Source organism: Lontra canadensis, unplaced genomic scaffold, assembly GCF_010015895.1.
Source record: "Lontra canadensis isolate GAN:19392208 unplaced genomic scaffold, GSC_riverotter_1.0 scaffold104, whole genome shotgun sequence".
In the NCBI taxonomy this organism is placed as follows: domain Eukaryota; kingdom Metazoa; phylum Chordata; class Mammalia; order Carnivora; family Mustelidae; genus Lontra; species Lontra canadensis.
This window is the reverse complement of record NW_022631098.1, coordinates 3,880,599-3,905,803: the sequence shown is the minus strand read 5'-3', so window position 1 is coordinate 3,905,803 and position 25,205 is coordinate 3,880,599. Positions and strand designations below refer to the sequence as shown.

At 36.1% G+C, this 25,205-nt stretch overlaps 2 protein-coding genes across 3 annotated transcripts in view; both read left to right on the top strand.

Moving 5' to 3' along the window:
• The window catches only part of LOC116855573 (hapless 2-like), a 24,798-nt gene extending 7,725 nt beyond the window's left edge, over positions 1-17,073 (top strand). Inside the window, exons 3-5 of the mRNA XM_032838410.1 lie at positions 8,102-8,108; positions 16,353-16,414; positions 17,031-17,073. Coding sequence (XP_032694301.1) covers positions 8,102-8,108; positions 16,353-16,397 — 52 coding nt within the window. The 3' untranslated portion in view covers positions 16,398-16,414; positions 17,031-17,073. The remainder of the gene's footprint in view (positions 1-8,101; positions 8,109-16,352; positions 16,415-17,030) is intronic.
• Positions 17,074-17,090: 17 nt separating this feature from the next.
• The window catches only part of RDX (radixin), a 72,514-nt gene continuing 64,399 nt past the window's right edge, over positions 17,091-25,205 (top strand). For both annotated transcript variants that reach the window (XM_032838364.1, XM_032838365.1), the window contains exons 1-2: positions 17,091-17,102; positions 24,758-24,841. In XM_032838364.1, coding sequence (XP_032694255.1) covers positions 17,091-17,102; positions 24,758-24,841 — 96 coding nt within the window. The remainder of the gene's footprint in view (positions 17,103-24,757; positions 24,842-25,205) is intronic.

Genomic DNA, 25,205 nt, shown 5'->3' with positions numbered 1-25,205 from the left:
CCCCCCCCCCCCCCCCCCCCCCCCCCGCCTCCCGGGAAGGCTTCTCAACTTCATTTCCGGGCTCACTGCGAAAGAGGGGCGCTCCGTTATGTCCGTTTTAGTAACGCGCATCACTTCCTATACAGGTATGGCAGGATTCTTCAGTATTTGGTTATTCCCCCCCCCCCACCCCCGCCTTTAAGGAGTGGTGGTGATTAATGAGATTGGAAATGTGAAGTCAGTTTCACCAGAGATAAATTTAAATAGAGAGTTGAGAATGTGTAGAGGACGTTTTAATCAGTCCTGTGGCACTAAGGCTGGCAGGATGCAAATGTAAAAGTCGACGATAATAAGGGTTTATTTGATACAGGAGTACTTGGACATCCACATTGCGATCTATTGTTTAGGAAGCATACATTTTTTAGGACACTAAATACTCTTTTATATTTCAGACAGAGCTCTGAATGAACAATTGCCCCGTTCATTTGGCTGGGTAAATAAATAATGGCCTAATCCATTGCCCAAAACAGCATTATTAGATTTGAGAAGAGATTAATATTCAGGATTGCACTTTTTTTTTTATTTTTTAAATATTTTTTTTTAATTTTCAGAACTCCAGTGTGTTTTATCTTTCAGAGACTAATATGATAAAAATGTGACAAATGACAAAGGGTAGAACACTCCTTTTGAAGTTAATAATAATGCTTTAAAAAAGGATTGTACTGATTTTATTTCTTTGCTTAATCACTTTTTTATGTAGGATGGAATTTAACAAGCAGTTGATATATTATTATTAAGGAATGAATAGATATGCATTGCAGTTCTTTACAGTTTTATTTCAATGAGGCAAAATTTGATTATGGCATTTAGAAATGTTAAATTCTTGCTCTTGTGGATTATACATTGTTTTGTTCCCGCCTGTAGCCCTACACATGGAAGAGTGTGTAGGAGAGACTTAGAAATATTTGTAGAAGAAGATAATTAATTTTGGTGTGGGTAAAGTATGTTGAGTCTGTCTTTTGTTTTAGAGATTGTCCTTACTTAACTGGAACTTAAACTGATTATTCTTTTTCCTTTGGTGGTAAGAGATGACAGACTTTGCTTTTCTCTCACTGTCCGTAGTCTCAGGGAGGGGAGCAAGGGTTGTTTCTTGTTGATTGCTTTACCATTGCGAAGAGCAGAATTAGATTTTATTCATTTTTATCTTTGGCAGTTTGTTGAAATGAAGTCTTTATATATTTTTATTTTAATTTCAGTTCTTAATCTTTTAATATAATTTGTGTAGAGTCTAATTAGAGTCTCCAGTGTGGAGTGACGGTGGGAATCTTGTTTTTTCATCCATTTTTAATTTAATGCATTTTAACTTAGGCCATTTAAAAACGGCAAATTTTAACCGATGTTTCCCAAAGACCAAAGCCTAAAAAAAATGTGTCCTATGAAGATTGTGAAGACTGAGAGACTGAGTTGTGCCAGTGGCGCATACCTGATAGGGTAAAGCTAACATAATTTTATGCTACTTCTGTGAATCTGGGAACTCAAGGAAGGCACCCCAGTCTTCGGAGGGTTGCGCCTCCTGCAGACCAAAAGCTAATGGACACTTGGTAACTACCCCAATAGTACCCTTGGGGTGATGGACTCGGGGGACCTGGGTTGAGTTGCTGTGGACTCCCCTCTTACAAGGTTATTTTAAGCCTTGCAGTGTTGTTACTGATGGCTGAGGTTCTTCGGGATCGTCCCTTATTTTTGCAATCAGTGAAGCTCCCCTCTTCCATGATCGAAGTGTCCAGTCTGACCAGAGAGGTCCTTAGTTTTTAGCCTCTTTCACAGAATCCTGCTTTTCTTACTTATTTTAGTTCTTGGTATATTTCTTTATTTTAATTTCTGTTGAACATAAATATTAAACCATTTGTAAAGACTATAAAAGTAATACACTTTATGACAAACTTTAAAAATCTAGAAAGATGTAAAGGGAAAATAAAGTCTCTTCACTCCCCAGAACTACCCCCCCACCTGTTTTCCATCATGTTTTTCGTAAGTGATTGATTGATATTAGCACTTCCTTCTGTATGGAAAATGACAATACTTACGCAAGGATGAACCTATACTTTAACCTATACTTTATCTCATATTTGTGATTTTTAAAGTCTATAAAAACAAGGTTATTTTGTAACAAACTTTGAAAGGGTATTTATTTATTACTGTGTTGAACATTAATGTTTCTCAGATTCTTATCAGTTGAATGAAATCACACAATGGGATTTCCTATATGAAATCACACAGTGTGATTTCCTATAATCTCAAAGTGTGTTTACGTGCTTGTGCAAATTTTCTTGCTTAATGATGGAAGGTGAAGTTCATTTTTTGTTTTCTCCCTAGAGTATGGCATATGATTGGTAGTGGAAAGTGGTGTCTTTTAAAAATACGTGTCTTTATATTAGGAACTGTTTGGAAAGGAAATATAGTCCATAGGATTTACTTCTTTCCTCATTGCATTTAATACTGAACTCTAGCTTCAGCTTCCTGGAAAAGAAGGGTTCGGTCAGGTTACGAGTTGTATAGTTTTTTTCTTTGAATAACCAGTATAGAAATACTTTTAGATTTACTAATTTAAAATACTTAGTTTTATTCAATAGGTAGATGTTATAAATTTGCATATCATGTTTTGTATTGTTTTTTCTGTTGTAATATGTATTACTCTATAACAGTTCTAAATTGCATTTTGCAGATGTTATATTTACAGTAAGATAATGACTTTTTATTTTTTTTTTTACATCAAGCACTCTAATGTATTTGAGTAGAATGCTCAAGGCATGCTGGGTTACTTTTCTACCTAATTTATATACATTTGAAATAAACTGTTTTTGAGTTTAGTCAAGTTGATTTGTTTGAGACAGATACTGTCTTTGCTGTTAGTCATTTAGAGGAGAGGTCAACGAACTAGTTGGCAGGCCAGATCTGGCCTGCTTTCCTGATTTTGTAAATGAAGTTTTATTGGAACATAGAAATCCCATTTGGTTACATATTATATATGACTGCTTTTGTGAGCTGTAATGTCAGAGGCCATATATTTTGCAAAACCTAAAGTTTTCAGAAAAAGTTTGCCAACCACTGACTGAGAGGAAAGAAACCTTGTTGAAGGAATGTCTTAGGTACAGTATCAAAGAAGGAGGTAGCACATTGTTTTGTTTTCCCCCCATGATTATAGAATTTGTAAAGTTACAAAATTTTAGTATCAGTAAGTGTAACGGATAGTTTTTTCTGAGTTGTAGGTAATCTCTATGGGCTTTCGGGACCTTAAATATTTCTTTAGTTTGTGGAAAGCTGAAGTTTAATAAGACTAGCTGCAATGAAACTGTGAAGTGAGCAATCTTTTTTCAAGGACTTCTGTCACGTAAGATACTTTGGCCTCAATAATAGAAAATTCTCAACCTGGCTTAAATACTGAGGAAATGTATGATCTTATATAATAAAGTCTGGAGGCTCAAGAATAGCTCAGTAATGACATCAAGGACTCCTCTTTACAGTTCTCTGCTCTGTGGTGTTCCCCCTTAACCTTTATATGTTACATCTTGTTACAGTCTGGCTCAGCAGGACTCGCATGCCATCCATACTGCAGTGCTCAGAGGAATGAGAAGGACTCTCCTTTCCAGAAACCCCCCAACAGATGTCTTCTTAGTCGCATAGGCTGGGATTGGGATATATTATTCCATACCTAGCTAGTCACTGGTAAGGGTAATGGGATTGCCCTTTCTTTTTTGTTTTTGTTTTTGTTTTTTAAGATTTTATTTATTTATTTGACAGAGAGATCACAAATAGGCAGAGAGGCAGGCAGAGAGAGAGGAGGAAGCAGGCTCCCCCCTGAGCAGAGAACCCGATGCGGGGCTGGATCCCAGGACCCTGAGATCATGACCTGAGTTGAAGGCAGAGGCTTTAACCCACTGAGCCGCCCAGGTGCCCCTTGGGATTGCCCTTTCTTATGATTCTCCTCCTACTAGATTGTTTTCCTTATTCATATACCAAGTGTTTTGAATTCTTTCTTGCTCCCCACCCAAAGTCACATCCAATACTGATCTGTTGTACATAATCTGGCATGAATATGTCAGTTCCTATCTTCTTGGGTACTAAATTTATTTAAATTAAGAAATCAAAAGCATTGATCTCTGCTATAATACTCCGAAGGCAGGGGTTGACAAACTGTGGCCTGTTAGCCAAATGCAGCCTATTCCATTTTTATAAAGTTTTATTTGAACACACAGTAGTACATTTGTTTACATATTATCTATGGCTGCTTTCATGCTGCAACAGCAGAGTTGTTGCAGCAGAGACCATATGGCCTTGGAAAACCTAAGAAGTTTATTTACTTGCTCCTCCCTTTTTAAAGATTTTATTTATGTATTTGAGAGACAGAGCAGAGAGAGAGCACCAGCAGGGGGAGCAGCAGAGGGAGAGGGAGAAGCAGGTTCCCTGTTGAGCAAGGAGCCTGATTCGGGGCTTGATTCCAGAACCGAGATCATCAGCTGAGCTGAAGGCAGATGCTTATGATACTGAGCCACCCAGGTGCCCCTTTACCTGGCCCTTTAGGGATAAAGTTGCCGACTTTAAGATAACAAAGGTACATCTCTACTTCTGTGCCAAATACTCTCTGTATTTGGGGAGTAAGATACTGAGAACTTCACACTAATGGTAATAGAGATGTGCTGTACTATAAAGCGTGGTCACTGCCTAAATGCTCTTGTATGTAGGAAAAGGAGTTAAGATTCAGTACATCAGTGTTCTAAGCAGAGTCTTCTGTGATGTGAGATTTGAGTGTTGTTTCCTACTTTATTTTTAAAATTTTCCTACTGTTTGTGTACGTTAACTAATAACCTTTTTTTTTTTTAAAGATTTTATTTATTTATTTGACAGAGAGAGATCACAAGTAGACAGAGAAGCAGGCAGAGAGAGAGGGAAGCAGGATCCCTGCTGAGCAGAGAGCCCGATGCAGGACTCGATCTCAGGACCCGGAGATCATGACCTGAGCCGAAGGCAGCAGCTTAACCCACTGAGCACCCAGGCGCCCAACTAATAACTTTCAATAAGTTGAATAGGTGTTGTTTATAACCAAAAATCCTGGCTAGTGTATGGAATGAGGCGGGCACGTGAGTGCAACAGATAAAAGGGAGAATGGGGGTACAGGAAATGTCAGCCATGCTCAATTGAATCTGGAACCGTTTGGCTTTTACTGAGTGTGTGGGGCAGATTAAACTTTGTTAGCCATCGTCTGGACTGCTGATATTTAAGACATTTGTAGACTCTAGACTTAGAGAAACTATAAAATTTGAGTTTGGTTATTTGGCAAAGTTGGTATATATGTACCCAAAGAGCTCGTTACCTTCATCTAATCAACAACCAGCATGATAATTTTAGTTACTGTTAAAAGTGTCAAATTATCTGGCCTTTAATTTGATAAGAGTCTTGAATAGAGATGATAGAGTCCTGAACTTAGGAGACCTAGTTGGGAGGAGTTTTTTTCTCCCCCATGTTCATGTTTGCTTCTCTTGTAGTGTGTTGCTTATTAATATTGTTTGGTCATCTTATAGCGTAAATGAGAGGAAAATATTGCCCTTGACAATAATCAACAGCAAAAGACAATTGAATATTACATGTGAACTTAATTCAGCAAAATCACTAATGAACTTCTGAGGCCCTACTGTGAGCCAGGTAGCATTCCAGTTTCTAAAAGGGTGATTTGAATATCTTGAAAATTAGAAGCTTAATGGTAGAACTGCCATATAGCCTTATTGACTGCATGAGAGAGTTTTGTCCAATTTAAGAGATATTTAAGAAACATAATTACTTTATTCCGTCTTGAAAATAAGCTGCTTTAAAGTCCGGTGTTTGGAAACCTATAAAGCGTAGAATTACATGTGAGAATTCAGATCATTTTGGAACTTTGCTTCTTTCCTGCTGCAAATGTGACTTCCATGAATCTGTTTTCACATCTTTGAAGACTTACTGTATTAGTTTTTGGTGTTTTCGTAAGTGTTAAATGAAGTACTTGGACTGGATTTAGCTTTCTTAGCTTTTAGTGTTTAAAATTTATCGATGCAAATGGTAATGTATTGTTTTTCTACCCACCTTGGGAACAATATAGATAAGGTGTTCCTTTGGATTTACAGATTTCTTTTAGAAGAGAATCTGAATTCAGTGTGAAGCTTTTTTTTTTTTTTTTTTTTAAGATTTTATTTATTTATTTGACGGAGAGAGAGATTACAGGTAGGCAGAGAGGCAGGCAGAGAGAGAGGAGGAGGAAGCAGGCTTCCCGCTGAGCAGAGAGCCCGATGCGGGGCTCCATCTCAGGACACTGAGATCACTACCTGAGCCGAAGGCAGAGGCTTTAACCCACTGAGCCACCCAGGCGCCCCGAAGCTTTTGTTTTTAATACTGCAATTCTGCTTTATATTTTAAGTTTTAGAAATTTGCTTTGCATTTTCAGGAGCATGTAAAATTGCTCAAAAATACTGAATATTTCATTTCCTTGAAAATATCTTTGAACAAAAATCACTTTCTACATAAGCAAGTACTTAATACCTTATTTGGAACTGCATATCACCCTTACAGGAAACCCATTTACAGAGGTGATTATACCAGTATTATTTTTTAAGTCGGCTCCTTGCTGGGTGTGGGCTTGAACTCACAACCCTGAGATCAAGACCCGAGCTGAGGTCTAGAGTTGGACGCTTAACCAAGTGAGCCACTCAGGTGCCCTGTGATTATACCAATATTAACCTGTACTTATAATGTCTTTAGAGGTAGTCTTTTGACCTGAAAACAACAGAAGAATGAGCTTTAGCTTTTTGAAAAGCTCTTAAAATTGTTTGAGATGAGCTTAGCTAGAATGAGGTCAGAAAAAAGGCAGAATAGGAAAGCCAGAAGAGCCCTAGGACTAGGGTTTAAAAGGACGACCTCTGATGGTTAACTAGCTTTATTACTTTGGGCAGGTCATTTATCTAAATCTTAAATTCCTTATTAAAAGAATGAGGGATTGTGGTATCTACCTATCTTGGGCAGAGGGAAGTGAGTAGTTATTATGAAGATTAGGTAATAGATGTAAAAGTGGCTGGAGAGCGAGTATTCTACGGATACTTTATTCATTCACAAGCCTTCTCCTTGGTTTTGCCCTTAATTTGCATAATGGAGCTAAAATTTTTTTGCCCTTTTTGCTTCATTTTGGAAATGACATGGCATTATATAGCTAAAGGTGCATTAATATTGCTATTAAATTCAGTATTAACACTGAGCTGAAAATACGATAAATAGTTCTGTGTATAGTAGAGGTTTTAAGCCTGTGTTTGTGAACTTGGATAGAGAAAAAAGTTGCATCTTTTTAACATGTTTTCTTCCATTATTAATGTGGGGAACTGGTAGTATTAGCAGTACTACCAATAGAAATTGTAGATATTTTCATAGTCTGTTACTGTTAGAGAAATAAACTCATCATTACTTAGAAGTTTAATCATTAGCTCCACTTGTAAATACTTTTATTTAAGGATTAATTAAGCACAGATATTACTGTGTCATAAATGTGTGATTTTAATATTTTGATAATTGCATTCCAATATAATTGGAATTATGCAATGTTAATGTATTTTATTTTGCGCATTTTAAAATGCTTTTCTAGGAAACGCTTCACAAGCTTCACCGAAGGGCCCGTCCAGGGGAAAAGTGATTAAGAACTTTTTTATTGTAGATGTTGTTATTGTGTTGGTTTTTGACTGCCAGAGTTACCTTATTAATTTAGTTTATATTTCTCTTTGTCACACTGCTTCCTAATTCCCCAGTAAATTGGCAAAGGAATTCTTTTGTAACTTTTTGGTCTGTGGAGAAATCAGAGTTGGTTCAGAGATAGCTTCTGTGTCTCAAAAGACAGGAAAAAATTTATAGTTAGGCATGGAGGAAAAGAAGATCTTAAGAGTAAAATTAGGCAGTGTGGTATAAATTATTGAAGCTTCAGTATAGGCCAGTATGGATTAGACTTAACACCTGTTTTACCACCTGGCAGGTGGGAAGAGTCTGTTGTACCACTGACTTAATAGAGCTCAGGGTGTTTAGCTTGAGGCTGTTTTTCCATTGTTTGTGGTAGAGAGAAGGTTTTAGGGTCACCCTCAGAGTTAAAGGACAAAGAAGAGAATGGTTCATATAAATGCTTTATCTGTAGACGTTGTGTTTGTTTATTTTTTTTAAGATTTTAATTCATTTATTTGACAGAGAGTACAAGCAGGGGGAGTGGCTGGAACAGGGAAAAGCAGGCTCCCTGCTGAACCAAGAGCCAGATGTGGGGCTCCATCCGAGGACCCTGGGATTGTGACCTAAGTGGAAGGCAGATGCTTGGCCAACAGAGCCACCCAGGCACCCCTAAACATTGTATTTAGAGTACATAACCATACAGTTAATTTTCTGGCAATGGGAAATGTGTATGCTCGTAGCATCTTTTAAAACTGCTTGTTGAGTGGCGCCTGGGGTGGCTCAGTGGGTTAAAGCCTCTGCCTTCGGCTCAGGTCATGATTCCAGGGTTCTGGGATTGAGCCCTGCATCGGGCTCTCTGCTCAGCGAGGAGCCTGCTTCCTCCTCTCTCTCGGCCTGCTTCTCTGCGTACTTGTGATCTCGGTCTGTCAAATAAATAAATAAAATCTTTAAAAAAAAAAAAAACCTACTTGTTGAGTATGTCTTTGCCATGTTTGTGCTTCCTTGCTTCTGGGGAGTCAGTATGGCAGACAGGTGTAGGGTAAGACCACTTTAAAAAATTTAGCAAGAGTAGGGAGGAGGGAGTAAATTTTTTCTCCGTAATTATGTATTATGAGGACAGATGGGAGAAGAGTTGATTTGTATTAAGTATCTCTGATATACAATGGTTTAGGTCATTGTGTATTATCTTTTTTTTTTTTTTTTAAGAAAAGAAAGAAAGGAAGACTCTGAAAGACAGTGATTTCAAGATGAATCAGTTAGAGATGGAAACCAAAGACATGTATCTTGGTTGTCTTGGTATCTTAGCTCTTTATGTGACATTTTATTAAATTGTCCATTCTGGTACTAACAAATGGTAGTTTCAGGAAAAAAGAAAAAACATACTAATGCAATCATGCAAGGATTAGAAATGTATTACTGAGGTTAAATATTATATTAGTGTTAAGTGTTATGATATATTTTTCAGTAATAACTAAATACATATTTACATATACATAATACACATACATACTAAAATATATATTTTTCAGTAATAACTAAAAACACAGCAGGATCCTAAAAAAATTTAAGGTGAGATTCTTTTTTTTTTTTTTTTTTTTTTTATTTGTCAGAGAGAGAGAGACCACAAGTAGGCTGAGAGGCAGGCAGAGGCAGAGGGAGAAGCAGGTTCCCTGCCGAGCAAGGAGCCGGATGTGGGACTCGATCCCAGGGTGCTGGGATCATGACCTGAGCCGAAGGCAGCCGCTTAACCAACTGAGCCACCCAGGCGTCCCTAAGGTGGGATTCTTATATATGTCATATAAGCTCCTAAACTGAGATATAACCAATTTAGAAAATAAGACCCTGATTATAAAGTGGCCACTTCTGTATATCAAGATATTTGTAAGGATACCTGCATTTTACATAATTAAAATGAATGGTTACATAATCACTTATCCTAATGTAAATGTTTATACAATTTGTCATAATACAGAGAAAACCTGTAATAGTCCATCATGTTATCAGAGTTTCAACATTGTAATTTTATTTTATTTTTTATTTTTTTATTTTTTTAATTTATTTGACAGATCACAAGTAGGCAGAGAGGCAGGCAGAGAGAGACAGGAGGAGGCAGGCTCCTTGCTGAGCAGAGAGCCCTATGCGGGACTCGATCCCAGGACCCTGAGATCATGACCCAAGCGGAAGGCAGAGGCTTTAACCACTGAGCCACCCAGGCGCCCTCAACATTGTAATTTTAATCATTGGCTTTTATAATGAGTACTGCTGAGAATATCTTGCTACAGATTACTTTCTTTTGTATTTCTTTATTTTTTGGGGGCCTATTCCAGAAGGAGAAGTTCCTTTTCAGAAAAAAATTGAGCTTCTGTTAATATTGACAACTTATTTATTAGAAATACTGAGCCAGTTTATGGTCCTACCAGCAGTATTTATCTACTTGTTTAGCAGTACTGCTTCATCAGCATTGGAATGTGTAATTAATAATTATTTTGCTAGTTTAATGAGATATAATCAGTAATACCTTAATGCCATTTTGATTTGTGATTTAAATCAGCACAGTTGTGTGTTTATTTTGTAAAGAGTTTGTAGAGAGTTTGTGTTTTAACCATTTACTGAGTGGGGTCTGAGTGATATTTTTATATATATTATTTACTTTCCTTAGTAACTTTTTGTAATGACTATTGGATATTTTTCTATTCCATCACTTTTATTTTGCTATTTATTTTGTTCATGGGTCTACGGATTTTAAATAAAATATATTAATCTATTTTCATCATAAGGTATATATCTTAGTCATTATTTTCCTCAAAAAGTTAAATTTTTAAATTCTCTTTTTGAAAAAAGATTCATCTACTTAGATTTTATTAAATATTATGGTGAATTTCTAGGTCTGACTTCAGTTTATTGGAATAATTTTGTTCTCTTATTTTAAAGAAAGTGTTTTTCTTATTACAAAAGCTCTACTTTTTCATTTTAGAAATTTACAAATTCATGTTAATTCATAGAGACTTGATATTTTGGGGTATAATCATACTAGTCTTTACATTAATACTTTAAAAAAAGAAATGTGATGATACTGTATGTGTGGTTTTATAACCTGCCTTTTTAGTAGTTTGTGGGTATGTTCCCATGTCATTTAATATTTTTCTGTAACATTTTGATGGGCTGCATTGAAGTCTAGCAGAACCTATAGGTATACCATGGTTCACTTAACTAATATCTCAGTATTATATACACTTGTATAAATAACACTGTAACTAGAATCTTTGCAGCTCTATCATTGTACACATTTATTATTTTCTTCGGGTAAATTTCCACGAGTACTTTTTAAATATCCAATAGGGGAAGACAGGTGAGTATATAGTAGACCTCTGAACTCTAGGATAGGTGTCAAAAGACTCTTTGGCCAGTGATTATCTGCGTGACTGAGAACAAGAAATCTTCATGCAGTTGTCCTTGTTTCTTAACTATAAAATAGCCATAATGTGACCAGTCTGATCTTCTCGGATTTTTGTTAGTAGAGAATTAATGTATAAGAGCACACAACTGTGGAGTCTTCTCTAAGTACAGGGCATTGTTGCTCAGTTGGTTAAATGTCTACCTTCAGCTCAGGTCATGATCCCAGGGTCCTGAGATCGAGCCCTGCTCTAGCTCCATGCTCAGCAAGGAGCCTGCTTCTCCCTCCTCTGTACTCCCTACTTGTGCTCACTGAAACTCTCTTTCTCTCTGTCAAATAAATCTTTAAAAACAGAACAAAACAAGGTGGAGATTAACCTGATTTTTAAGAGAGAAACAGTATTTTCTGAGAAACAAACATAAAAACATGAATTTTTAGATATCCACCACATCCTTATTGATGGAGGCTTTTGTTAGCCACCACCCCGCAACTCCCCACAGTTCATATGGTTGGCTTAGGTTTGTTGGAGTTGTTGTTGTTTTTGTTTTTGTTTTTGTTTTTTTTTTTTGGACACACAGATAGATCACAAGCAGGCAGAGAGAGAGAGGGAAGCTGACTCCCTGCTGAGCAGAGAGCCCAGTTCGGGACTCGATCCTAGGACCCTAAGACCATGACCTGGGCCAAAGGCAGAGACTTAACCCACTGAGCCACCCAGGCGCCCCAGGTTTGTTGGAGATTTTGAAAGCTTAGTTCACTTGTGTAAAAAACCTGGTTTTGTGTGTGTTGGCCTATGATACCCTTATTCTTTTATGTCTTCAGAGCTCTCTTATAAAACCTAAAGCTTTAATTTTTTTTTCTTGAAAGGTTCTGGTCCTTTTTATAAAGAGTACAACTTGAAGTAACTCTAGTATTGAAAACTTGGATAAATCATTTTTTAAAGGAAAAGGAAAAAAAGAAAAACCTACCTCTGTTTCATTCCAGTATTAGATCAACCTATAACTTCAGAATTTCTGCAAACCTACATACTTGATATTTATTTACTCTGTGTTTGCTAACTACTTTTTCTATAACTTGAGTGCTTTAACTTTGTTTACATACTCTGGCATATAGTTCTTGCTTTCTTTCCCTTGTTCTTCCTTACTGATGAGATTGCACAGGAAGGATGCAGCAGGCATGTGGTTTAATAAATAACATGATTGGTGCCTGTGCAAGCTCTCCTGAGTGTCATCTAACTTCTTTAGTGTGTAGCTTTGGGGTCAGATATGGTAATGCAATACAGAATGAGAAGTTAAGGTAAAAATTAGCAGAGGACAATTAAAACTCCTTAAAAATCAATTAATTAATTAATTAAAGTAATCTCTGCACCCAGTGTGGGGCTTGAACCCATCACCCCCAAATCAAGAAAAAAAAATTTTTTTTTAGGGGCACCTGGTGTCTCAGATGGTTAAGCATCTACCTTCCGCTCAGGTCATGATCTCCAGGTCCTGGGATGGAGCCTGCTCAGCAGGGAGCCTGCTTCTCCCTCTCCCTCTGTTGCTCCCCCTGCTTGTGCGCTCTCTCTCTCTCTTAAATGAATAAATAAAATCTTTTAAAAAAAATTAAAAATGATTTAAAAAAATTCCTAATACTCTGGTATGAGCAAACCTGAATTAGCTTTGTAGGCTACATGTATAAAACTCAGGGCTTGCAGGACTACTACATTGCTTAATGGGTTAGGGACATAAGTTTTCTGTCCAAAATTACAAACTCTATAAAGAAATAAACCATAATGAACTGAAAACAGGAAAATTTTGTGGTGACAAAAAATAAACATAAAGGGGCACCTGGGTGGCTCAGTGGGTTAAGCCTCTGCCTTCAGCCCAGGTCATGATCTCAGGGTCCTGGGATTGAGCCCCGCATGGGCTCTCTGCTCAGTGGGGAGCCTGCTTCCTCCTCTCTCTCTGCCTCCCTCTCTGCCTACTTGTGATCTCTCTCTGTCAAATAAAATGAATAAAACCTTTAAAAAAATAAACATAGGGATCAAAGGAAGATTTAAAACAAATTATAAAATAGCATAGCATTATTAAATTCTTTTACATAGCTGAAAAAATTTCTAGAAGTAAAAATATATAATTACCAAAATGCTGAACTACTGAAGAGGTAAAACATTAAAAACAACTGGAGAGAATTAGTGATTCGAGGAATGTTGCAGAGAGAGATAAAAGAGCTGGAAAATATAAAAAAGTAGGTTTGGACTAGAGAATAAAATACGTATTATGTATCCAGTGAGAATTGCTGAATGAAAAGAGAGAGAGAGAGAGAGAGAGAGACAATGGCTAATAATTTTCCAGAATTTAAGAAAAGCATACATCTTCAGAATAAGGAAAAGCTTACCAAATCCTGAACAAAATAAATAAAAGCAAATCCGAAGAATGCCTCCCAGAAAGTTCCTTGAAGCAGAAAGCAAAGGCAGATTATCTCAGAGAACTGAGTTAGATTAACTGTAGATAACACATCAGCAGTAACAGATGCCAGAACAATCCTGTCCTCCAAATCCTGAGGGAGCAACAGTCAATTTAAGAGTTCTACATGCAGTTGAATTATTACCTTATGGAAGAGGGAAGTATTCACTGGAGAAATGTAACAGTTCTAAGCCTGTACTCACCTAATAGCATAGCCTTAAAAAATAAATAAATTAAAAAGTGACAGTGTATAAGAAGAAATTAACATGCACAGTCCTACCTGGGAAAATTTAATACATTTTTTTCTCAAGTTGCTTAAGTAGACTAAAATGAGCAACAGTAGGGAAACTCTAAACAAAACATTAAGTACTTGGTCTGGCTTGATCTAGCTTATCAAACGCAAAACATACATTATTGTCATTTATAGGCAGAAAGTTAGAAATGAAATTATGTACTAAACATAAAGGAAGTCTGAATGAACTCTTTGACTATGGTATAGTAAAGTCAGAAGTAAATAATAAAAAACACTTTGTTCCAGACCTATTCCATCTGAAAGTTAAAAAAAGTTTCTTAGTCATATTAGAGATCAAAACTGGAAAGGGAAACGTGCAGAGCCAATGAAATAACTGTATATAAAAAACCTGTGTGGGAAACCACTAAAGTGATACTTAGAAAAATGATATTTATTTTATTTTAATTCAGTTAATTAACATACAGTATATTATTAGTTTCAGAGGAAGAGATCATTGATTCATCAGTTGCATAAAGCACCCAGTGCTCATTACATCATGTGCCCCTCTTCATGCCCATCACCCAGTTACTCCATCCCTCCACCCACCTTGCCTCTGGCAACCCTTAGTTTGTTTCCTAGAGTTAAAAATCTCTTGGGGTTTCTCACCCTCTTTGATTTTGTCTTGCTTTATTTTTCCCTCCCTTCCCCCTATGATCCTCTATTTTTCTTAAATTCCACATGAGTGAAATCATATGATAATTTTCTTTCTCTGATTGACTTATTTTGCTCAGAAAAATGTTATGGTTTTAAATATAAGGTGAGACATTTAAAAAAAAAATCCTGGAAAAGGAGATTTATATTTGTGTTTTTAGGAACTCTGTTGTTGCTTTGTTCTAAAACAGGCACAGTGACCTGAAATGCTTTTGGTACATGTGAGTTTGGAAAACTTAGAGAGTTCATTTGGTAGTGGTTTAAGCATTTATTAAAAAAAAAAAAAGCAAATCTAGAACAGATCTGGTTTTAAAAGAAAAATACAGTGGTTACACTACAGATACTAAAATATATTCTAACAGTACAAATAGGAAAAGAAAATTCCCAGTGTTTTATATGAATGAATAGTGTGGTTTGGGATAAATTTTTAGTAATAATATTATATACTATTATATAATAGTATTAATTTATATATTTTATAATATATAAAATACTTATAGAAAGTACTTGTATAATCTGCCTCATTTGTGTGACGAATTTAAAGAACTTCTATGTTCTGTGAAATAGATGAAGGAAAAAGTATTGTTTCAATATGTTATAAAGATCATGTTTTTTAATATTTAAGTATACGAATGTTATACCTACATCCTTGATATATTCAAATGATAAAAGTTATTTTAAAATGTTCTGGACACGATGGGGGGATACTTTGTGTATGAAGCTGCCTTATACTTGGACATATTTATGACCTTGATGCACATACTAGAAAAGAAAAAAAATTGGGAATTACTTAAAGTTTAAATTTTAGGGCTTAGAAAATGAGCCACAGAGTAAAGCCAACTAACGAAAAGAAAAGTCATGAGGAAAAAGAAATTAACAAAAAAAGAACAGTAAAAGAAACAGAAGATCAAGGAAACTAAAAGCTGGCCTTTAGACCAATAAACTAAGCAAACTTCTGGCAAGATTAATCAGGCAAAAGGGAAGGGAAAATTTAATAGTATTAGGAATATTAATAGAAGATTGTGACTGCCAACATAGTAAATACAAAAAATCATGAGGAAACCGTGTGATAACTTTCTAGAAATATGTCACCAAGACTTGTAGAAAAGCAGATTTTGCTATAGGATAGAGATTTAGCTGTTTTGGCCATGTTACATTTGAGATAATCTAGACATTGAGCAAGGCAAGTTAGCCAAGCAAGTTCTAGAAATACAGATTTGAGAATTACTAACTTATAAATAATGTGAAAAGTTCAGTTTTGAGGATGTTTTAAGACCTGAGATGATAAGGATGAATTAAGATAGTAGTGGGGTGAAAAGATAAAGAGAAGATAGGTCTCAAGTACAGTTTAGGTTCATGAAAGCAGGTGACTGACTGTAGGAGGGAGTGTTAAGATTTCCTAGCTAAGACTTAAGGGAATGAATTTCAGAGCTCAATTATTAGATAAATATCTCCCGTGAAAGTTTCTTTTAAAGAGAGGTCTCTTTGGCACATGATTGAGTAAAATGTAGGGAAATGATGTTTCACTTTTTTTTAATTTGGAGAATTTTCTGGTTTATTGTAACATTAAAAAGCAATTGACACTGAAGTTTTAGAACAATTATATATTAATTTAGTTGATGCTAGTATAATGGATGAATTTTCTGGGCAGAGATATTATCAGCGAAAGCTGATTTTCAAGTAATTTAATATACCTTATTGAAGGTTTTCAAATTGAAATAATAGGTCATTTTTTTATGAACAAACTAGTAAAGATTAAGAATGTTAGATCCTTCTGTTGGTTTGTTAGCTGTCTTTAAGAACATTTACCCTAAGACAATATCGCATGATGGATTTCTTGGATTAGGATTCACTTGTTTTGCTTTACAAGATAAAATTTAACATTGGCCTCAAGGACAACTCTAAATTTCAGTGAAGGCCATCAGTTTGCTGGTGAGTAGCATGTAGATTGCTAGTGTGTACTCTTTGGCTGTTTAATACACCTTAGGTAAATAAACTACTCAGTATATTTTAATGTGGATTTTTAAACTTTCAAGAAGAAAAATAATTTTCTTTAAAAGGTTATCTTTTTAGAGTTTATGTTAATCAGAATTTCCTTTTGTCTTTGTCAGTACAGAAGAAAGGTTGAAAAGTATTCTTGAGTTCATCTCTTTTGAACTTGAATCTGTGTCTCCCCCTTTACTGTTCTCTCCTCTCCCAGGCTGGATGTAGAGGTGAACTGAACACAGACAGAGACAGCATTTGGGTCCTTAGCAGTCTTGATTCGTTGCTATGTGTAGTCTCTGAGTAAATTGAAATTTTTGGTTGGTGACCGGTAGGCTTTAGATTATGTTGTTTGAGATACGTGCTGTTTTAAATCACAGCTATAAATATTTTTAGAAAAGGTGAAATCATATAAAAGACATTGAAAATTAGAATAAGAGAGTTCTTTTTTTAAATTTTTTATTTTTAGAGAGCTCTGTGTTAAACTCACAATTATAATTATTAACATCAAGATATTATATAAAAGTAATAGATGTATTATGCTTTCTTTTTTCTGTAACTGCAGGTGACATCAGAATTCATAAAAGTGAAATTTTTTGAAGAAGGTGATAAAAAGAGAAGAAAAATGCCGAAACCAGTAAGTGTATTTTACTTTTACCACTACGTAGTTAATAAAATATCAGTAGCATTAATTTCCTTTTGAAACAAGGCAAAATGTCATGGTAGAGTCATTGGGAAGAAAAAGGCACTGATAACGCTGTTGCTTGTTTCAGAGTAATGTGGCCTCAATGAAGTACTCTGAGCCAGTGAAGAAGAGGTAGAGGAAACATTGCAGTGAAGATGGGAATTCGTGGGTTCTGGAGCTAAACTGTCTTAGTTCATATCCTGGCTCTGCGCTTCCCCTCTGGACTTTTTTTTTTTTTTTTTAAGATTTTATTTATTTATTTGACAGACAGATCACAAGTAGGCAGAAAGGCAGGCAGAAAGAGAGGAGGAAGCAGTCTCCCTGCTGAGCAGAGAGCTGGATGCAGGACTCGATCCCAGGACCCTGAGATCATGACCTGAGCCAAAGGCAGCGGCTTAACCCACTGAGCCACCCAGGCGCCATCCCCACCCCCTACCCCGTGACTTTTGATTGGTTACTTCAGACTCTCCAATTCTTAATTTCCTCCTATAAAAAAATGGAGACAGTTAGTTACTTAAGGGAGTTTGGTGAGAATTGGTTGAACTTTGTGCATATTCACTGCTCAGTATACAGTAACATCTTGTTACAGGAGGAAGCAGTGAGAGGTTGGAAGGACCCGTGCATTAATTTTCTCATAATTCTAGCTTTGATGCTAGTGATACTGAGTTGATATTATATAGTCTTTTTTTTTTTTTTTTTTTTTTTTTTTTTTAATTCAAGGGAGTGTGTATGATTTTCCTTAGCTTTATAATTACATAGTCTGGACTAAGGTTTATTCCTTTTGACATAAGTGTTTTTAAATTTCATCTAGCAATATTGGGGTGTTTTATTTTCAATATTTCTTTTGCCCAGTTATCTTTTTAAGAAAATCATTGGTTATAGCTATTGGAGTTTTCTGGCATGAATATCTCTTTGGGAATACTTTAAAGACTCAGCAGGTAGGGTAACAAAGGGTGAATTTGCATTGTTGGAGGAAGAGAAGAAGAATAAACAAAAGGCATAAATATCAGAAAGGAAGAAGTAAATTTTTCTATTTGCCTGTGGCATAATTGTTTATGTAGAAAATCTTCAGGAATCTGAAAAACAGCTACTAGAACTATAACTGAACTTAGCAAGATTGTTGGACACAAGGTTGTATTTTTAAAAATCAGTAGCCTTTCTTACATACTAGTAGCAAAATTTGAAAAATGAAGTAAAAAAATTAATTTGTAGCAGCATCAAAGTCATAAAATAGTTTGGAATTAACTGCTTTGTCTGGGTGTCAGCCAGCAACAAGGGAGGAAAATCATAGAGAAGCATGCTCACTGTTTTATGCCGAGGCCCAGGAGTGGCCTGTCTCTTCTGTCTGTTCTGTGGGTGAGAACCTAGTCATAGAGCCATATCTAATTGCAGGAGACCTTGAGAAATGTTTTATAGCTCTGTAGCCATATACCCAACTGTAATTCTGTTAGAATTTGGTGGTCAAACAGCAAGCAGTCTCTACCACACTTACATGGTTAAAAAGAGATAAATCATATGAAAAATTCAGAAAGAGGAGTTCTAAGATTGAACAACTATTCATGATTTAAAAAAAAACAAAAACAAAAACCCAGCACTTCTTAAGCTAGGTATAGAAGAAACCATAACTGCAAAAGCTCTTTTTAATGTGTTAACAGTGGGAGCTTTTTTTAAAAAAAAAAAAATCAAGAACAAGACAAAAGATGCTATCATTGTTGCTGATTCAGCACTGAACAGGGAAACTTGCACAGAAGAAAAAAAAAAGCTGAAGGACTAGAAGAAACACTATTTGAAGATGTTAAGATTCTTTGTACCAAGAATTGGCAAATTATGGCCCACGGGCCGCATTCAGCTCACCACCTGTTTTTGTACAGCTTCATGCTAATAATGATTTTAGCATTTTCAATAGATTAAAAAAAACTACAAGAATAATATTTTACCTGTGAAAATTAAATGAAATTCAGATTTCAATGACTAGTTTTATTGGAATGTGGTACGCTTATTTATTATCTGTATTATGCTGTAATAGCATAGTTGCGTAGATGAAACAGTCTGTATAGCCTGCAAAAGCTAAAATACTTACTGTTTGACCCCTTACAGGAAACATTTTCTGACCTCTGAATTATGTAAACACAGGGAGTTACGGGCTCATTATAACAATCAGCAAGGGAACTGATAAAATGATCAATATAGAAATCCCTTGCATTTCTACAAAGGCAAAACAATTTTGGAAAGCTACTTCATCAAATTCACAATCCTGTGTTTGGAACCCTTTAAGCTAGATGAGTTTCAGTATTTGGAATTTTTTGGATTTTAGAAAAGTGAATATACATATGTCATATGTCATGTCGTGGAGCTTCAGACCTCAAGGTCTGTTGTATCATCTAAAAACATTAGTATTTTTATAGGTCATTGTGTGACTATTCATTTGAAATGGGATAAATTAATCCACCAGATAGTCTCACATCACTTCATGTTAAAGTTTTGCTAAAATAAGGTATTAACCTTGATTTTGATGCTTTTGGGATGTCAAGTGATTGTGGACTTGAATTTATCTTTATGAGAGAAAGTTCTCTAACAAATCATTAGTATGATTTTTATTAAGATTTTCTTTTTTTTTTTTTTAAGTAATTTCTGTACTCAGCAGGGGACTCGAACTTAAAACCTTGAGATCAAGAGTCCCATGTTCTCTTGACTGAGCCAGCCAGGTGCCCTGATTAATATGATTTTTATGTAGAAAATTATAAACACTGTTTTGAAAGATGCTAAAGAAGACATTAATGCACAGAGAGAACCATAGTCATGGATAAGAATAGTCATTATTGAGAAGCTATTATTTCTCACCCGAAGGGACTGATGAATTTAGTGTAGTTCCAATTTAAATCATAATGGGTTTTTTAAAATATTTTTTAAATTTTTATTTATTTGAGAGAGAAAGTGTGTGCATGAACGGTAGGAAGGGGCAGAGGGAGAGAGAAGCAGACCTGAGAACCCCATGTGAGTCTCGATCTTAGGACCCTGAGACCATGACCTGAGCTGAAGGCAGCCACTTAACCGACTGAGCCACAGGCACCCCATGGTGGGGTAATTTAGAAAGTTTATGATTTTGTGTGAAGTCAGGAACAAGAACAAAGAAGCAAGAATAGCTCACAAGTTTTGAAGATAATGAGAGGAGACTTTCCCTACCATATAGCAAGACTTATTTAAAAATGTTGTGATTAAGACAGTGTGGTTTTCACAGAATAGTCAACCAGTGCAACAGAATAGAGAACACAAATTCAGACATCGTACCTTATAAACATTAGATCTGTGACATAATTGTCTTTGGGAAGCTAATTAATCAGTATACATCACTTAGGTATTTTAAATCCCCATATCATTATCCTGTAGAGATTTAAAAATGAGATTGGAACTCTACCTTAAATCATAAGCAAAAATCTTTGAAGACAAATTAAGAAAAACAGAACTTGAGGATGAAATTTAAGAATATCTTTATGACTCCAGAGTAGAGAAGGATTTCTTAAATACGGTAAAAAAAATTTGATACCTGGGGCACCTGGGTGGCTCAGTGGGTTAAGCCTCTGCCTTTGGCTCAGGTCATGATCTCAGGGTCCTGGGATCGAGTCCCACATCGGGCTCTCTGCTCGGCGAATAGTCTGCTTCCCCCTCTTCTCTGTCTGTCTCTCTGCCTGCTTGTGATCTCTCTCTCTGTATTAAATAAGATTTTTTATTTATTATTTTATTTATTTATTTATTTGTATTAAATAAATAAAAAATCTTAAAAAAAATTGATACCTGTATGTAAAACGTTCATAGAGTCAATGTTAAAATTAAGAATACGTTCACCATAGGGTGCCTGGGTGGTTAAGAATCTGCCTTCAGCTCAGGTCATGATCCCGGGGTCCTGGGGTGGAGTCCAGTGACAGGCTCCCTTCGCAGTTGGGAGCTTGCTTCCCCTTCTCTGTCTGCCCCTCCCCCGTCTTATGCTGTCTTTAGCTCTCTCTGAAATAAATAAAATATTAAATGTTTACCATAAAGAAGTAGTAGAATGACAAACTATAAACTGGGAGATTTTTTTGTGATTTAAATAACTGACAAAGGATTAGTATCTAGAATATATTAAGATTTCCTACATAGTAAAAAGAAAAAGACAAACAGTCTAATAGAAAAATAAGCAATAGATGTTAACAGATACTTCCAAAGGTGGGGAGACCAAATGGTCAATAAATGTACCATTTAGTTTTCTGTTAATCTGTAACAAATTACCACAAATTTAGTAGCTTAAAACAATCCGCATTTATTATCTCACAGTTTTGTAGGTTAGGAATATGGGATGATGTAACTGGGTTCTCTGCTCAGGGTCCCGCCAGCCTGAAATCAAGGTTTAGCCCATCTGTTTTCACCTGGAGCCCAGGGTTCTCTTTCAAACTTACTTCTTTTGGCAGAATACATTTTTTTTGCAAAAATGATTTATCCTTCTTTACTGGAGGATGAAGTTCCCTTTTTTTTTTTAAAACTAGTTACTGGCCAGGGGTCACTCTTAGCTCTTAGAGGCTGGTCTTGGGTCCTTGCTCCCTGGCTCCTCCAGCTCAGTAAGGAGAACTCTCTTAGGTCAGATTCCTTCACACTTTGAATTTCTCTGACTTCTTCAACCAGTCAGAGAAAACACTTTGCCTTTTTTTTTTTTTTTTTAAGATTTTATTTATTTATTTGACAGAAATCACAAGTAGGCAGAGAGGCAGGCAGAGAGAGAGGGGGAAGCAGCCTCCCCCTGAGCAGAGCCCCCGATGTGGGGCTCCATCCCAGGACCCCGAGATCATGACCTGAGCCATGACCTGAGCCGAAGGCAGAGGCTTAACCCACTGAGCCACCCAGGTACCCCCAAACACTTTGCTTTTAAAAGACTCTTGTGAATAGCTTGGTTCCACTCACATAATCCTCTCAGTTTTGAGGTCTACTGATTAGAAACCTTAAGTACATTTGCAAAATCCCTTTTGTCTTGTAATGTAACATAATCAAAAGAGTGACACTAGGGGATGGAGATCCTTGGGGCTGTCTTAGAATTCTGCATACTGTGTCTCAGCCTCTTTAGGAATCAGATATCTGCCCAGTAAGACCATATTGAGATATCATTTTACATCCACTAGACTGTAAATATTTTTTTAAAATCTGATAATACCCACTGTTGGTGAAAATACAGCCCTGCAGGAATGCTTGTGTACTATTGGTGGAGTGTAAGTGGATACAGTCACATGGGAGCCCAGTTCACTTTTACGTGGTAGAGGTGCAGGCTTTCGTGCTTTATCACCTAGAGTTTGTCTGTGTCTGTACTTCTAGAGAAACTCAGATGCAGACGTACTAGGAGACATACACAAGAGTGTTCATAACAGTATTGTTCTTGATAGCCAAAAGATTAGAAATAATTTAGTACCCATTGACAAGAAAAAGGGTAAATTATTGTCCAGCAGTAATCATATAGCAGTAAAATTAAATGAATTTCACCGACTCACAGAAAATTCAGTGAAGCTTAGAAATGGTGAAAAAGCAAACTGCCATGTGGTATAATTTCTGTTTAAACTTTTTATTGAAATAGAGTATACATCTGGAGATGAATGTATTTGTGTAGTTGATGAGTTTTCATAAAATAAATATAACCATGTAACCATTGCCCACATCAAGAAAGAAGACTTTCTTAGCCAGTACTGTACAATTTTAATACACCTAAAAATCAAGAAAAGCTATTTTACATGGAGATACCTACATCTGTGCTGAAACTATTCTTTTAAAAAAAGGAATGACAAATACAGAATTCAGGTTAGTGCTTACCTGTGGGGGATTGGGACAGATTCACAAGAAATACATTCACAAGAAATTCACAAGAAATACATTGGGATCTATAGCATTATTTGCCATTTCTAGTTAATAATTTGAATGGTAGATTTATGGGTAACAAAACTTTCTCTGTACTCAAAGTTTCTAGTAGTAGATATGTAAGTTTTCCACATCAAGCGGTTCTCTATTTCTATGTAGACCTCAGTTTTGTATTCTGCAGTTTAACTCATTCTGACACCAGCCATCCGGATTAGCACAGATGCTGCAGGTAGGGGCTCAGACCCTCGAGACCGCTGTCCCCTTCAAACACCAATCACAAGTAGTGGGTCCCCATGTTACCCACATTTCTAACTTGACTACACATTGGAGATTTCCATGATCCCCTCCTCAGGTACTGTAACAGCTCATGGAACTCAGGAAAACACTTGCTGTTACTGGTTAATACAAGGGATATTACAAGGGTATGAATGAAAGATAAAGACAAAGAGGAGGTACATAGGGCAAGGTCCAGAAAGGTCCTGAGCACAGGAGCTTCTGTCCTTGTAGAATTTGCAGTCCACCCTTCTCTTTGAACGTGGATGCATTCACCACCTTGGAAGCTCTCTATGAACTCCTTTGTTTAGGCTTTTTATGAAGTTTCCGTTATGTAGGCATGATGGATTAAACTCTTGGCCGTTGATGATTAACTCGCTTCCCCTTCTCCTCTCTTTGGAGGTTAGGGTGGGGCTCTCATCACATGGTTGGTTCTTCTGGCTACCTACCTCCATCCTGAAGGTCCGGAGGGGTCCATCATGAGTCATTAGGAGTTATTAGTGTAAACTGAGGTATGGTTGAAAGGGGATTATTATGAGTAACAAAAGGCTCTACTTATTTCTATCACGGAGGAAATTCTAAAGGTTTTAGGAGCTCTCTGCCAGGAGACAGAATGAAGACCAAATATATATTTATTATATCACAAAAGGTTTTGTGATTTCTAAGACTTGTTTGATTAGAGATTGTATTTCAGATAAAAGCTACATGTGCAGAGCCATGGTTGTTATAATGAGTAAGAAAATAGGAGAAATAAGTCAGATTTAGAATTCATGTGAATTAAAGTTAAGAAGATTGATTTGTAACAAATGATGGTGAATTCTAAGTGAAGATGCTACTCCAGAGTTAAAATTATTTTAGTTAAGGCATGCCAAGTTTTTGGTGAAATGTCCAGCTACAAAGGTATTTATAGAAAAAAAAAAAAGAATTTAAAATAGAATCTAACAAATATAGGTCAATTGATGAATTCTTTTTATAAAATGAATATTTTTGCAATAGGATAAAACTGAGTATCTGAATTTTGTGTTGAAAAATATGGAATAGTGAATGCCATTCACAGAATTTGTAGTTAATGTTTCTCCTGAAATACCTGCTCTGCTGTTTGATATCCCTGTGCCCTTGGTCAAGTAGTGGGGAACTCTTTTAGTTTCTGTAGACATGACATATTTCCTAGTATTGTCACAGGGGCTTAATGAAAACATGGAAAGCTCATGGCCAAGTGCCTAGTGTATGCCAAGTATTCAATAAATGTTTTTAAAAGAGGACTTTGTAAGCTCTTTCTTTTTAAAATAGATTTAAGATTTCCTGTGATTAAAATCAAACATCACTTTAATGAAGAAAATCTTAGGTACAAATATGGTGTAGCTTTTCATTGCCTGCATATTTACTTTATTTTATAAATCAGATAAAAATATTGCCATTAAGTACATTTTCTTTCCTAGTGATTTTCCCTTCTGTTTTTATTGCAGATCAACGTACGAGTGACCACCATGGATGCCGAGCTGGAATTTGCCATCCAGCCCAATACCACGGGCAAACAGCTTTTCGACCAGGTATCATTTAGCCACATGAAGTATGCAGCTTTTGACAGCATACAATATGGAAGCTGTTGCAACTTCTTTGTATGTTTTCCTGTAACTTTACTGCTGTTGCAACAGTGTCGCACTTGGAATTTTTCATGGTATCTTTTCAGTTATCTGGAATAGCTATAGAGCTATTCTTTCTCATTTCTAGATTGGAAAGAAAGGACTTTTTAAAGGTAATTATGAGCAGATATTTCTTTAACATCCTCTAAGTAAAGCGCTGTGATGAGGACTCAAAGAAATGAAAAGATAGTGTCTCTAGCGGGATGGGTGGAGATCTTAGATAGAGGGGATGGCAGGAGCAAAGGCCCAGGGAATTATAGTCTACAAGTAG